This window comes from Triticum urartu, chromosome 6A, assembly GCF_056163025.1.
Source record: "Triticum urartu cultivar PI428250 chromosome 6A, HENAU_Tu73, whole genome shotgun sequence".
Lineage (NCBI taxonomy): Eukaryota > Viridiplantae > Streptophyta > Magnoliopsida > Poales > Poaceae > Triticum > Triticum urartu.
The window spans coordinates 24,025,048-24,040,431 of record NC_141878.1 but is presented as its reverse complement, the minus strand read 5'-3'; the positions used below and the strand labels follow the sequence as shown (position 1 = coordinate 24,040,431).

Here is a 15,384-nt window from a genome sequence, read left to right as displayed (position 1 = left end):
TAGGTTTGGCTGCGATGTCTGTTTGGTATTAGGCCCAGACTATCTGCGCCCCTTCATCAATTGAATAGGTGTAGCGACAGTTGTTGTTTAGACGGTGGCTTTAGTCTTGCTGTTGTATGACTTTGTAAGGTCTTATGAGAATAATTAATAAAGTGGCTGTATGCATCGCCCAGATGCAGAGGCCGGTGGTCATCCTCCTTTTCTAAAAATAAAAAAAAAACCCTACTGTACCGCCTACTGAAATGAGGTGATGCCTAGTTAAGATGCGGTGTCCTGAATTTGTTTTAGGACAGCGGCTGCTGTCGTTACCTAACCCCAAAAGGACAGATGCACTGTTCTTAACTTTTAGGATACCAACTGTTGTTTGTATCTTTGAGTGGCTCATAATCAGTTAACCATGTCTCCGGCCGGCCAGGACTCTGTTCGATCAATGTATTTGTTTGGCCTGGAGTGCTCCTGATGTTGATCGCCCTTAATGGATGCTCGTCGAATTTGGTACTTGCTCCAGTTGATTAGCATTTTTTACCACACATAAGATTCGATGGATGCATCAGGTGTTGCTGTTACGTGTTTGGTTTTAGTGCTTCGCCAAGACACTTGCTGAACTTGCTGATGAGATGCAAGGGTTGCGGCCATGTCAGGTAGTCTTGTACCGCCTACTGAAATGTAATTCCTAAGATGCACTGTGTTGAATTTTTTAGCAGGACAATGGTTGCTGCTGATATTTGCCGGTGCCGAACTGCAAACTGATAGACAAACTGTTCAGAGTTATGATATCAGCTGTTGTTTATATATCTTTTGAGTGGCTAACTTGAAACTGAAATCGAGATTGTTATCTCCTCATAAGCTGCAGGTACTAATTGCCATCTTTATCTCCGTTTGAGATGACGAACTCTTTCCAACTTCGGATTACTTGAGTTGGGAGCTATGTACCAGGTATGTCTACAATGCGTTTATGATTGACGTTTTGAATGAGACAATGGTTAATCTTAAGCTTGGGAAAAAACACTGAGAAAGACTATTGATCAACCACAAATGCATTTATCATGAGTTCTAGTTTTTCTACCAAGTTCAGAAATTTCAAATATTTCAGGATACTAATTTCTAGTAAGTTTAGATAAATATCCAATGATTGTTATGGCATTTAATTATTTGTAAATTAAATTTTAAGTCGAAAACTAAGAAATTGCATGATAGTAATCCCAAGAAATCTCATTATGCAAACTCTATGAAATTATGGCTCTTCTAACAAATTTAAGAATTTCATTATACTAATTCTGGGATTTTGTAGTGAAAGCATTCAGTGATTTTCACGATATTGCACGTATTCAGATTTTCAGTGGAAAGCTAATAATCCACTATACCATTTCCGAGAAATTTAATTATACTAATTCCTACAAATTATGAATCTTCTCGGAAAAAGAATTTGATGATACTAAATTGGGAAATTTTAATCTGCATACAAACGAGAATGTTTTAGGATATACAAATTCACATTACTCCCACCGTTTTGAATACAAGGCCACTTCATATTCTTAGGCCTTACTTTGATCATTAATTTTACCAATAAAATGGGAGTTATATGCCGCAAAAAGTATGCATTGGATGCACATTTCAAAGAATCTCTTTTTGAGGATCTGCTAGCTGTATCTCTGTGCCACCACATCATTTCTAGTCAATTTAAAAGTTCATCCATACAGTAGCTGCGGGCTCGGATCGGACATTTGGCCCTTCGGTCCACACCCACCCCCTTGAAATCTGCATTTTCAATATTATCTTGTCTCCGGTGTACAAGATAAAAAGCAGCAAATCACATTTATTTTGGCCCCATGAATCTGCTGAATCACATGCGAGCAAGTTTGAGATGTTTTAAAGTAATTCACATCATATATAATTGGATAGTGGGACAAACTATTTAGTAATAGAAAATTCCGACGCCCAACATGAGAAGGAGAGATGCCTTCACTTTGTAGTTTGTACTAACAAAGATGAAAGAGACCCCGCAACCAACTGCACGGCTAGATGTATTTATGCCTAGCTTGCTCCTTGATATCTGCTCATCAGACATCCACTTGCACTTACTCCTACGACCGGTTTGTAATAGGCACAAGATGGCCCATGTAGCAGAGAAAAAACACGAGCGTAGCTGCCTCGCTGATGCGCTGCCGGCGACGAACGGTGCTGACAACCTCACTGAGCTCATCCAGTCACTGCCCGTCGAGAAGCGGTTACTGCTGCCGCCCGCCGGCTCGCAGAGGCGACAGTACCGTGGGTACTGGTTCCCGGAGTGGCACCTGTCGGCCCTGGCGGCTGTCCGTGACCACTTCGAGCCCAAGCCAACGGACATGTTCCTGGTGAGCTGCCCCAAGTCCGGCACCACCTGGCTTAAATCACTGGCCTTCGCCACCGTGCATCGTGATGTCCACCCGCCGTCCAGCCGCGAGCACCCTCTCTTGCACAAAAACCCACATGGCTGCGTCGAATTCATCCACGCAATCTATCGGCAACCGGTCGACGTTGCGCGGGGCATCGTCGAGGCGTACCCTTCGCCGCGCATCTTCGGCACCCACTTCCCCTTGTCCTTGCTGCCGGAGCACATCAGCGGCGATGGCAGCGGGTGCCGGATCGTCTACATCTGCCGGGACCCCAAGGACGTGGTCATCTCGTGGTGGTGGTTCATGCGCACCTACGTCCCAAACCCCGAGCAGCTCCAGTTCGAGGAGGTGTTCGATTTGTTCTGCGAGGGCCGCACAGGCGCGGGCCCTTATTGGCTCCACGCCCTCGAGCATTGGGAGGAGAGCCGGAGAAGGCCTGACAAGGTGCTGTTCCTCAAGTATGAGGAGCTGCTGCGAGACCCGCATGGTAATCTTAGGAGGCTGGCGGAGTTTTTGGGGTGCCCCTTCTCTGAGGCGGAGGAGAAAGCCGGTGTCATGGATGCCATCTTGGAGCTCTGTAGCCTGGACAAGCTAAAGAAGCTGGAGGTGAACCAGAGCGGCAACAAGTTGAAGGACGGACCCGTGATGAACCATTCCTTCTTCAGGAAGGGGGTGTCCGGTGACTGGATCAACACCATGACGCCGGAGATGGCGGCACGGCTCGATGCAATCGTCCAACAAGCACTGCAAGGCACTGGATTTGGCTTTGGCATCTCCACGCAACAGTAATATAATCAATCATGTATTCCTACACCGTATCTCCTGCAGCTGGTAGCCCTGGAGGAACTGTGAAGGCATTCTATACCGTCATGATGCATATATCCAATGTGCCTCAGCTCGGGTGTTTTGTTTTTCCTTTTTGTATATAAGCCGATTCATCGGTATCAATGCTTGGCTTGTTTGGCATTGTTGTTAAATAATCAATAATATATGTATCAGTGTGTGCATGTTGGCGTTAGAAAAGAGCATCCACATCCAGTAGTATCTGACATATAAATTCAGTTCTTTCTCCACACTGATCCACATTCAGTAATCAGCTTGTTTCTTATATTCTTTACTTGTATCTTCTTTACTTGTATTCTATTGCAGTTAATAAACTGAACATGTATCTTCGGTTCATTCTATTTACTTCGTTTTTTCATGAAGACCATAACAAAAAAATTCGACCATGCTCCCTCAGCAGGAGCAGCAAAACTCGTGGCGTCACACTGGCACTGACGTCTTCCTTGCCAGAAGCAGTCGAACCAAGGCGAATGATGCAGCCCAGCCCAGGAAGCATCGCTGAAATTAATTGTTGCTATCCTGATACTGTCTGCTCCGTGGGCTTCTGTTCTGATCTCTATGATTTCGAAGTGCTGAAGCTACAATATGTGCACGTCAAAACAGAAATTCAGAGTGTTTGAATGATGTCAGTCTAGCATTATATAGATGATAAATGCGATGATGTTGTTTCTGTTAATGTGAAACTTCGATCAATCGATGGGGTGTAAGTTTGAATTAATGCAACTATCTAGTCTGTCTTAAAACCATTGACAATGCTCAAGATTTGACGAGGGCTCTGATGGACAACGCAAGGGAAATATTAATAACCATCAGGCAATACCGGCAAATGTTGAGTTAAATTTGTTTTTTGACACGAGCGTAATCTGTTTTCTGAACAAAGTGAAATTGTTTTTGTAAACGAGTGAAATATGTGTTCTGGAATAAGTGAGATCAATGTTTCAAAACGAGTGAATTTAGTTATTTGAAATTAGCGAAATCACCTTTTCGAAATGAGCGAAACCAGTTCTTTGAAATGGCTTAAATATGTGTTTTGATACGAGTGAAACCAATGTTTTAAAAGTGAAAAAAAATTAGTTTTCCAAAATGGGTTAAATCTATTTTAGAATGAGTTAAATTTGCATTTTCGAAATACTCAAATTTGTTTTCTTAATTGTGAAATCAGTTTTTTAAACAAAGTGGAATGAGTTTTTTCAAATGAGTTAATTCCATTTTTTTTGAAATGCCAAAGCGAATGAAACGGAAAAATTCAAACCACGCTTAGAAATATTGAACATTGGTCTTGTTCTAAAGATCTTGTTTTTAGGAATTCAAATATAGAAAATGATTTTAAAAATAAAACATTTGCGTAAAAGAAACCAATCATTTAATAGGTAACAAGAAAGTAAAAATGTTAGTGCTATGCCGGTTCCGATAATGCTTGTTCGGCCCCAGGACCCTCGAGAGAGATCGGCAGAGCCAAAGCCGGGCAGCGACACGAGAGATCAAAATTGAGAGAGAGGGGACGCAAAAAAAAAAAAAACTCCCGAAGTTGTAAGGCCCACGAGAGACCACAATTGCATCGTAGGAAACATCGGCCCAGCCCACACACACTCACTATTGACCTACGCCATAGACGCGCACTTTCCGTCGCAACCTTGCAATTCCCATCGGAAATATCTTCCTCGCCGCCGCCGCCGCCGCCGCCTGCGCCATGCTCCATCTCCGGCACCGCATCGTGTCCCATATCCTCTCCTCCTCCTCCACCTCTGCCATCTCCCCACTCCACCGGCTCCTCTCTGCGGCGGCAGCCGCTGCCCCCATTTCCCCGACCCAAGGATTCGCCGTTGAGGACTACCTCGTCGACGCCTGCGGCCTCACCCGGCCCCAAGCCCTCAAGGCCTCCAAGAAGCTCTCCCACCTCAACTCCCCCGCCAAGCCCGACGCTGTCCTCGCCTTCCTCGCCGGCCTCGGCCTCTCCGGCGCCGATGCCGCCGCCGTCGTCGCCAAAGACCCGCTCTTCCTCTGCGCCGGCGTGGAGAGAACATTGGCCCCCGTCGTCGACGGCCTCGCCGGCCTCGGCCTGTCGCGCCCTGAGATCGCCCGCCTCGTCTCGCTTGTCCACAGCCGCTTCCGCCGCAGATCCATAGTCCCCAAGCTGGAGTACTACCTGCCCCTCTTCGGCTCCTTCCACAGCTTCCTCCGGGCGTCCCAGCGCGCATGCTACCTTCTCTCATCGGACCTCGACAAGGTGGTCAAGCCCAATGTCATGTTCCTGCGGGAATGCGGGCTAGCTGATTGCGACATTACCAAGCTGTGTATCTCTGAGCCGAGGTTGCTCGGCAACAAACTGGAACGCGTCCAGGCAATGGTGGCGCGCGCCGAAGGTCTGGGCGTGCCCCGTGGCTCGGGGATGTTCAAGGTTGCGATACAGGCTGTCGCATTCCTCAGCGAGGAGAAGATCGCCAACAAAGTGGACTACCTGAAGAAGACGTTCGGTTGGTCGGATGCTGAGGTGGTCGTTGCTTTGTCTATGGCTCCAATGTTGCTGAATAGGTCAAAGGACATCCTGCAGCGCAGGTTCGAGTTCCTTGTCTCTGAGGTGGGCTTGCAACCGGGGTACATTGCTCATCGGCCGGTATTCCTCTATTATAGCCTGGAGGGCCGGATCAAGCCCCGGTGCTATGTTCTAAAGTTTCTCAAGGAAAACAGATTGCTCGATCGCGACTGGAGCTTCTATACTGCAGTCACTAGGCCTGAGAAGTATTTCATCAAGAAGTGCATATGCCCTTACAAGGAATCTGCACCACACCTCGCTGAAGACTATGTGGCAGCTTGCAGAGGGGAAATGCCAAGTAATTTCAGATTTACTTGAACCAAAAAAGGGCTAAGGAAATTGGTTGCTTGTGTATGGCGCAACAAATTTGCACTCTCCGTAGTGAGCTGGTAGTTCCTGTTTTGGTGTTCTTTGCCAAACTAGATGTTGGTTATTTTCTGTAGTATGCCTGTTACATGCCAGTTTGGTCATTGCTGAATGCTAACTCCTGTCAAACTGATAATTTTATTCTTGAACCTGGATATGTTGATGTTGTCATTCCTTATAGAAGATCCCTGAAAATGATAAGTCCATGGATATATTTACGTCTCTGACTTCTGTGTAAGATCATGATAACCAGAAAAACCAAGAATACTACTGTGTTGTTTTCCACCTAAATAAATGTATCACTATGATCTGCTTTCATGCCAAAATTTCTCTATCATGCATGTTCCATTTCATTTGATTGGCTTTTAGGTTCCATCATAGTCCTGTGTTACTTGAACCAAAAAGGGGCTAAGAAAATTGGTTACTTGTGTATGGTGCAACAGAGTTTTCACTCTGTACTAAGCTGGTACTTCCTGTTTTGGTGTTCTTTGCCAAACTAGATGTTGGTTATTTTCTGTAGTATGCCTGTAAGCCTGTTACATGCCAGTTTGGTCGTTGGTAAATGCTAACTTCTATGAAACTGATAATTATATTCCTGAACCCTGATATGTTGATGTTGCCATTCCTTAGATCATATGATGTGTTTAGTGATGGCATTGACACCTTACACCTGCTGTTCATTATAAAATAAAAGTGGCAAATTGATGTGGTATATTAGCCGGCCCTCCAGGCTATAACATAAATTTAGCAAATTGATGTGTCATATGAGCCGGCCCTCCAGGATATAATAGAACAGTTTTGGCATTGACACCTTACTGAAGACTATGCGGCCGCTTGCTGTGGGGAAATTGATGTGGCATATGCCCTCACAAAAACAGTTTTGGCATTGACACCTTAGACCTGCTGTTCATTATAGCATAAAAGTGGCAAATCGATGTGTTTAGTGATGTAATTATGTGTTTCGATCGTGTCTAATGATGCAAGAAGGGTAACTACCCCCTCCACTGTTCATTGCCAATATATATCATTTTCTGGAGATCAATGGATCAAACATTTCCTTGTTAAATCGCATGAAGTCATTGCTACTTTGATCTGAAAATGAAGAGACAACTGCAGCAATTACTTCTTTTGTGTATAAACTGCAAATGGTAACAGCAGGGCTAGTTTGATCTAAAACCACGATTCTTATTATGGAACGGAGGGATAGTTTGCAAACTACGAAACCATGTCATGTGGAGATTGATATTGTCATGGTTATATTTTGCCTCTGTTTTATGTGGTTCTGTTTTCTGCTCACCATCTTGTTTACAGATTCGTTGTTAGTGCTCATTTTTACTGCGATCTTGTGCTTTGGTTGTCAGATTGCCGCTGTTTGTGATTTGGTAACGAAGTTCTCTGGTGTTGCTTAATTTGCCCCTCATTTTTTTCTTTTGGTTTTCCATACAGGTTAATTGGGGTACAGCTAGGCACATAACTGTCAGAAGTAAAGTACTGTTTTACTTGCTGCCATAGTAACGTCGCTGCGTAGGTGATGGTGACAGTACAAAAGACGGAGATGGGATACATGACGATAGGTTTGTGAACCATGTAACATCCTAACAGCTGAACTGGCTAATCCATGCACTTCAGAAAAACCTTCATGAAGTTTTCTCTTTTATAATTATTATTGTGTCGATGCTGTGTGCATCATTCTATTTTAATCTTCATTTAGAAGCATGGAAGATTTAGAAGGCATATGTATGATATGATGACTGCTTTACCAATGTACTGAAAGGTTGGAGTCCAGTATCTTTGAAGAGCAGAGTTTTGCTATTTGCATGATCTTACTTATCTAAACGTGGAGATAGATAACCCTGGACACAAGCTTGGAGTTTCCTCCACTTAAATATGCATAATTTGTTGAGTTCTAGGACCTTACTTTTTATCTGAATTTTAATTGGTGATGTCAGTATTTGAAGCCAAGGTTCAGCTTACTCAAATGGTAGGGAGGTTCATAGTGATCCTGTACAACCATAGTAGAGCATAATATTTGTCTCTAATGTTCAACTCTGAGTAAACAGGTTCTACAAACGGTCTTTTACTGCACTTGACTGAAGAAGTAGGTGTCCTGATGTATGCTGCACTTGAGGTGAGTTGTGTTTCCAGGTTTACATTGCAATGGATACTCTTCTTCGAAACACAAAATCAAATTTATATACTATGCACGCATAACTGTTTTTGTTGTAGCTGATGTATTTTCGGTTGATTATAAAAATCTAAAATGTGGTTTACTTTGGCACCTGGATGGAATTACTGGTAATATCAGTTGATTACTTTGTACTGTGGGATGGTAAATTAAATTAGTATCAACATTCACTGCTTTACAGGATGTAGTCTCTTTTGAATTTATTAAGGAGACGGTGCATTTAGGGGTACAAAGTTCCAAACTCAGGAGGTTCTAGGATCCATAAACCGATGACCCAAACAACAGAAAGAAACTCAGGAGGTTCTAAGATCCATAAACTGATCCGAACACAAATAAACAGAACCTACACACAACAATAACCAAAATTTTATTCCCCTTCTCTGTTTATTTCGTGCTCTCTGCATGGCAGCAGCAGATATCGTGCAGTTTGTCACTCATCATCAAGCTAGTCATGGTTGATCATGAAGGACTGGAGCACTTCCTCCCTGCTGGCGTCGGCCGCGTCATATGCCTCCATGAATTCTCTGAAAGCAAATTCCCTGTACCTGGCCGGATTCATCGCCTCGTCCACCATCTCTGACGCCGGTCTGATGCGGCACCCGTCTGTGGGGTGCACGTGCGTGGCCACCGACATCCTCACTGCAGCGGAGTTGGTGACGGCGCGGTGCTCCACGCTGGCCAGCACCCTGTTGGTGACGATCTGCATCTGGTGCCCGAAGTTGATGACGAATGCGCCGGGGATGGGGTGGACGAGGAGCCACCTCTCACCGTGCCTTGCCTGGAGCCCAGCGACGTCAGCCTGGGAAAGCACGGTGAGGAGGTGGCGGTCGCAGTGCGCGAGCAGGCCCATCGTGAGGGTTGGGTCTGGGCAGGGTGGGTAGTAGTTGATGCTCATGTGCGTGTCGCCGCGGCTGAGGTTGCCGGTGAAGAAGGTGCCGTCGAGGCCCAGCCCCTCGGCGATCAGACAGAGGATGGTCTGGGCCAGCTCGTGCACCGCCGCAGAGTACTCGACGAGGCTTGGCGTGAAGTTCACCAGCTTGGACGGCCAATGGCGCGCGTTCTGGTTGGAGGCCGGGTAGCCGCGGAACTTGATGTAGTCGTGCCAGTACCGGGTCTCGCCACTGTCGTAGAAGGTGCTGGTGGCGAGCCGGAAGCGCTTGCTCATGTCGTAGGAGCAGTAGGGGAGCTTGTCCTCCGCCGGCATTGCGAAGAACCCCGCCGCCGCCTCCCGGAACCCCCGCACCACACCCTCCTCCACGCCGTGGTTCACCACCTGGAAGAAGCCAAACTCCTTGCCGGCCCGGATGATCTCGGCGGCGACCTGGTGACGGCGACCGTCGGAGACGGAGATGTCGCCGCCGTGTAGTGTAGGTCGATGACCGGGAAGGCGACATCTGGGCTGTGGTCGTGGGCGAGCAGGACGGGGCCCTTGTCAGGCGGGAAGACGTACCTGTCCGGCACGGAGCGGTGCGCCAGGGCATTGGACAGCAGCTCCATGGCTGATCGATCAAAGGAGCGTCAGTAACCAGTGGAGTGGAGAGGCCAGCTAATTAAGATGCGTGCTGATTAGCAAAGGACATGTGAGTATATGTCGCAAGTGTAGTTAATTGACAAGATGCTCTGTGCCTCCGAGTGGTGGGGATCACTGTTGGGGCATTCGTGTTCTGACCCTTTTCTGAAACCTATTTGAGATTTGACCCTAGTTTGAATTTTTTTTCGAGATCTGACCCTTTTGCTACCGCCAGAGTCTATGTCGACTTTGGCGGTAGGAAACATCGCTACCGCCAACCGGGCTGACGGTAGCCTGCACAACCCTACCGCCAATGTGCTTGGCGGTAGGCACGAGCACGCACTGTGATCAATACTTAGGAGGTTTTTGGCGGTAGGGCATGCATGTCGGTAGGCTGTTATACCCTACCTTCAAAGTCCCTGGCGGTAGCAAAAGGGTCAGATCTTGATTTTTTTTCAAACTAGGGTCAAATCTCGAATAGGTTTCAGAAAAGGGTCAAAACACGAAATTTAGCCCACTGTCGGTTGTTGGATCATAGCTAGCGTGAATGTGCAACCACTACCTGGACATCCGTGCAATCGTCTAGAAGTTGATAAAAATTCTGAAAAAAAATCTGTAAAATTTAACTCAGAACTTTAAACATTGCTGTAAAGAGAAAAACGGCAAATCACTGGACAAATAGTGGCTAACCTACATTAGGCTGTAAATTCAGTACATTGGATTTCTTATTTTTGTTTCGCAAACTGTGGTTTGAATTTTAGTTTTTAAACTTTTTCCAGTATTGTGCACACGATATTTCTAGGAGACTTAAGAGCTCTATACGAGACCTCACGTTAATACTTGAGAAAATACCAATGAAGCCCGTTCGACTATGTAAACTCTGCATGATTATATAGTTTTATTTTTCCAACCTCCAAGCATGTCTCCATACTTATTAGCAAGCCTTTGCTGGAAACATCAAGTGTTGTTCAGGTTTGGTGTCCCAGGAAGCCAATTCATGTATTCGCTTGATGCATAGGGCCGGGCCACATGTCGTATACTTGTATTAGGAGCTGGTGCCTACCGATTTGTTTATGTCTTGATGATTGATTCTTGAAAGCCCACCCCTAATTGTATTTTGTAGCGCCTAATTGCATTTGTTGGTATTTGTAGCGCGCTGTATTCTTGAAGGGCCTCGCTATTTATTTGTACATATGTTCTCGTTGGTATTTGTAGCGCGCCTAATTTCGTTGGTATTCGGTTGATTGATTCTTAAAAGCCCACACCGATTCTTGAAAGCCCGCGCCTAATTGCATTTCAAATATATCTAGAAATAAAGTATTTAAGCAACTAAATTTTTCCTAGGAGCAAACAATATATGCATAAGGGCCAAATCTAGGACATAAAAATTGTAAGTCTCAAACAGTTTCAAGATAAAAAGAGTGAGAAAGGTAGTGGTCGTGGGTTGGTTTTGGCCTGCTGGGCCTGCTGGGTTGTACTCCCTCCGTTTCGAATTACTCGTCACAGAAATGGATGTATCTAGAACTAAAATACATCTAGATACATTCATACTTGCGACAAGTAATTCGGAACGGAGGGAGTAGTTGTTTAAGTTTTGCATGGTCTGCATGTTAAAACGTGTAACGCTACAACGTTATAGCGTGTGTAGCGGCTAATTACGCGATTAGCGCCGTAGCGGCTGATTTTGTTAAAACGTAACGTCTCCCTTCCGAATATGCTATAACCGTGCTATAACGGCGAAATAGCGTGCTATTTTTTTCGTTGTAAGGTACACATACTTCTACGAAGATGTCCTCATGGCTAGCAAAATTTGCATGTTCATGACACTTCTACTGGATGTGCCTTACTTTAATGACTAGATTTGAATTCATTAATACAGTAATTTGTACTTGCATGGGAAATTACTTCTGGTACTAATCCCTTTGACGCCTTTTCTGTTTATTCTTTTTGACCATTTCATTATAGAAGGGGGAAAAACTGTACAAAGGAAGGTGCCTTAAGGAAATGAAGAAAGAAGAAGCAGAAAAAGGGGCCTGAGACTGAAACGTGTCAGCTCAGCAGTACATGGCAAGAGTGCTACTCCCACGCCTCCTTGACGAGGCAAAGTTCATCTCTCTCGATTATACGTGAAATAGGGAGTTCAAGGTCTTATTCGTCTTTCTTGGCCTACGTGAATATGAGCCAATTCCGGAAAGTGAATAATTCTCTATTGAAAGTGCAAGTCTGACGTTCCTGATACGAAAGTGAAAGTGGAGTGAAATCTGGATATGAAGGTTCAAGTCCAGTTTCAATCTGGATATAAAAGTGATGTTCAATCGTCGAAAGTGATCTCTCTTTTGTTGTTCTCTTTTAGTCCGCCGTTCTTTTTTCTCTTTCTTTGGAGTCGGGTTCTTAAGACAGGACTGGAAATCGGGTTCTTTTTGAATATCTCTCTTCCGGAGAAGTAAGTTTGTCCGAGATCGAAAGAGTGAGAGGCTTTCATGGAATACATGCCTGTTTCTCTCATTTCACAAGTCCCAGGCAATGTAGGCCGAAGGGGTGCGGACCTGAATGGCATCATCCTTTCGAAGGTGTGAAAGACTTTCTCCGCGTGACTTGCCACAAGTTGATTTGTAGAGATGGAGTGCCAGACCTCTTTTGCATAAGGGTAGCGAAGAATGCGGAAATCATCCACATCATCAACATTTCCCATCCGATTTAAACCTCTCATCCATTTTGACAACTGAGCTGACTGCACATTTTTCTGTTTATTCCAGTATAGAATAAAAACTTGACAATGATATCTTGGAGAATAAATTATAGAACACCCTTCGTGCACATTTAGAATTTGCATGCAAACTCGCAGCAATTTTAGCAGGTACATTTATAATTTTGTGTCTCCTGACCCCTTTTCAGAAACAGACGCCATGTCTACATAGGTTTTAGCAGAGCATCTCCAACCGGACTTAGCAAATCTGGGACTCTAAATGTCTAACCGGTCAATCCTCAAATCTCCTCTGCCACAACCGGATGCCTCATTATTGAACCATCAAATCCACACAATTACATACAATGTAAACCTAGTATAAATCTTGGCTGGTGCTCATTCGCCTTGAAGTCATTGTTCCGTCCGCGTCTGTCCGGTGGCCATTAGGCTGGTCGTAATGGTAGTATCATAGCTAGTATCATACATGCCAACTAGATAATTTTGATGAGGTGTCATAACATTAAATGAAGAAAAAGTGGATGCAGTATCATATCATGATACCGTATCATAATAAATGTTATGCTACTTTGTGTCATGCATGGCAATAAATAGAGCACTACATGATATTAATATATGATACTATGCATTAGAGATGTAGTATCATACACTAGTATCATATGCATGAGTGAAGGTCCATTACAACCAGCCTTAGACCCGCAAAGTGAAGGTCCATTTGCCAGTGAGGTAAAGTAGGACATGGGACATGGATTGTCCCACACATGACACACCAGGCACCACCATCTCCCATACCCTACTCTTCCTCGTCGGGGCATGTGGCCTCAGTGTAGCCGATCAAGGTGAGGTCCACGATAGACCCCTCGTTGTCGGAGCTCGACACCCCTACGAGTGCCCTATCTTTGCATGTAGGATTTTTTTTCACGATTTTTGAAAAAAATGACCCAATTCTTTTTACTAAAATTTGGAGTAGATATCACGTGAGTGCCCTCTAACATGGGTGCCACTTCAATCGTTAGGTGACCTGTTTTTCAGTGCGGTTTTGTGTTTTTTTTTGGCATTGTGACCAAGGCACATAATACTTATAAAAATTTAGGATGAAATTACCCTAGGCTAATTCGTTGATTAAGTAAAAGTAAATCATTTAGCTAGGAAAGCAAGAGACACACACAATCGGGATAGAGATACTTTATTTTTCACAAAGAGAGATATATGCAATCAGGGGAGAGATATTTTTCTTTTATCAAAAAACTTAATTATCCACCTTATATAAAGTAATGGAGTGTATTTCAAAAGATTTTTGTTTGGAGAAAAAGTTTTTTTATAACACGACATATATTTCAAAAGAGGATTTCCCCCACAGAGTCCTTCTTTGGATATAGTAAAACACCTTTTTTTTAGGGGACTATAGTAAAACACCTTTTTTTAGGGGAACTATAGTAAAAACACCTGATTGAGCCCAGCCAGCGGGTGGTTTTGTCGGTGCAAAACTGGGCCTACGCTGGCCCGTTGCTGTCAAGTCGGCCCGCAAAATCTCGCGCCGAATCCCGGTCGACTCGGAAACTTCCTCGGCACAAATACAGTACCGCGATCTGCCGATCATCACACCTCGTCGGCGGCGGCAATGGCGCAGCGGCAGCAGCAGGATACTAAGGCGATCCCCGTGCGTTCCATTGACGGCCTCACCACGACCGTACGCCTGGCCGCCGCCTGCTCCGTCGACGACCTCAAGGCCGCCCTCCGGGCCTCCAACTTCCCTCCCCCGGCCGGCGCCCCCACGTTCCACCTCTTCCTCAAGGGCGCCAAGCTCCTCCCGCAGGCCAAGGTCGGCAACCTCCCCATCTACGCCGGAGATTTCGTCTCCCTCATCCCCTTCACCGCCAAGCTCACCACGCCCGCTCCGTTCGGCCGCCACGCTTTCTCTCCCTCGCCGTCGCCGTGGGCGGCGGCCGGCACAAGGAGGAAGCTTCCAGGTTCATGGAGTGGCGGCGGCGACGATGACGTGTACGCGCCGATTAAGGTGGCGAGGCCGTCCTCTTCCTCGTGCAGCAACCATTGCGGCGGCACGGAGCCGCTGGACCCGGCGCAGATGGTGGAGCACCTCCGGCGAGGGCTCGGGAAGCACGGCCAGATCGCGCACGTCGAGCGCATGCCCGGCAGCGAGGCCTCCTTCGCCGACGACGGCCTACTGCACCACCTCACCGACGCAATGAGGAGCTGCCTCCGGAGCACCGGCGTGACGAGGCTGTACGCGCACCAGGCGCAGGCCGTGCGCGCCGCCGTCGCCGGCAAGCACGTCGTGGTGTCCACCTCCACGTCCAGCGGCAAGTCGCTCTGCTACAACGTCCCCGTGCTGGAGTCCGTCGTGTCCTCGCCGGTGGCCTGCGCGCTCTACGTGTTCCCGACCAAGGCCCTGGCGCAGGACCAGCTCAAGGCGCTGCTGCAGATGAAGGCCGCGCTCCTCCTCGCCGGCGCCGGCGACTTCGGCGTGGAGATATACGACGGCGACACGCCGGTGCAGGACCGCGCGAGGATCAGGCAGCAAGCGAGGGTGCTCATCACCAATCCGGACATGCTGCACGCATCCATCCTCCCCTGCCACGGCCAGTTCCGGCGCATCCTCTCCGGCCTCGCCCACGTCGTCGTCGACGAGGCGCACACGTACCGCGGCGCGTTCGGCTGCCACGCCGCGCTCGTGCTGCGGCGCCTCCGGCGCCTCTGCGCCGACGTCTACGGCCGCCGCACCGCCTTCGTGTTCTGCACCGCCACGCTGGCCAACCCGGGCGAGCACGTCATGGAGCTCGCCGGGGTGGACGAGGTGGAGCTGGTGGACCAGGACGCCAGCCCGCGCGGCGTCAAGCACTTCGTCCT

The 15,384-nt window shown here is 46.8% G+C and overlaps 1 protein-coding gene and 2 pseudogenes across 5 annotated transcripts; 2 read left to right on the top strand and 1 right to left on the bottom strand.

The window, feature by feature from the left end:
• The first annotated feature begins 1,921 nt into the window (after positions 1 to 1,921).
• LOC125514647 (cytosolic sulfotransferase 13 pseudogene) lies at positions 1,922 to 3,523 on the top strand (annotated as a pseudogene).
• Positions 3,524 to 4,821: 1,298 nt separating this feature from the next.
• Positions 4,822 to 12,146, top strand: LOC125512614 (uncharacterized). Of its 5 annotated transcripts, none has more exons than XM_087528404.1 (4): positions 4,823 to 6,140; positions 7,564 to 7,691; positions 8,178 to 8,245; positions 11,781 to 12,146. In XM_087528404.1, exon 1 carries the CDS (start codon positions 4,909 to 4,911, stop codon positions 6,067 to 6,069), a length of 1,161 nt encoding a protein of 386 aa, XP_087384530.1. In that variant the 5' UTR covers positions 4,823 to 4,908; the 3' UTR covers positions 6,070 to 6,140; positions 7,564 to 7,691; positions 8,178 to 8,245; positions 11,781 to 12,146. The 5 variants fall into 5 exon arrangements, with proteins under 5 accessions (XP_048533674.1, XP_087384530.1, XP_087384529.1 ...); XM_087528403.1 differs by having other exon boundaries at positions 11,778 to 12,146; XM_048677717.2 differs by having other exon boundaries at positions 4,822 to 6,049; positions 7,564 to 8,245; positions 11,778 to 12,146.
• On the bottom strand, positions 8,748 to 11,208 carry LOC125512615 (mugineic-acid 3-dioxygenase pseudogene; annotated as a pseudogene).
• Positions 12,147 to 15,384: the final 3,238 nt, after the last annotated feature.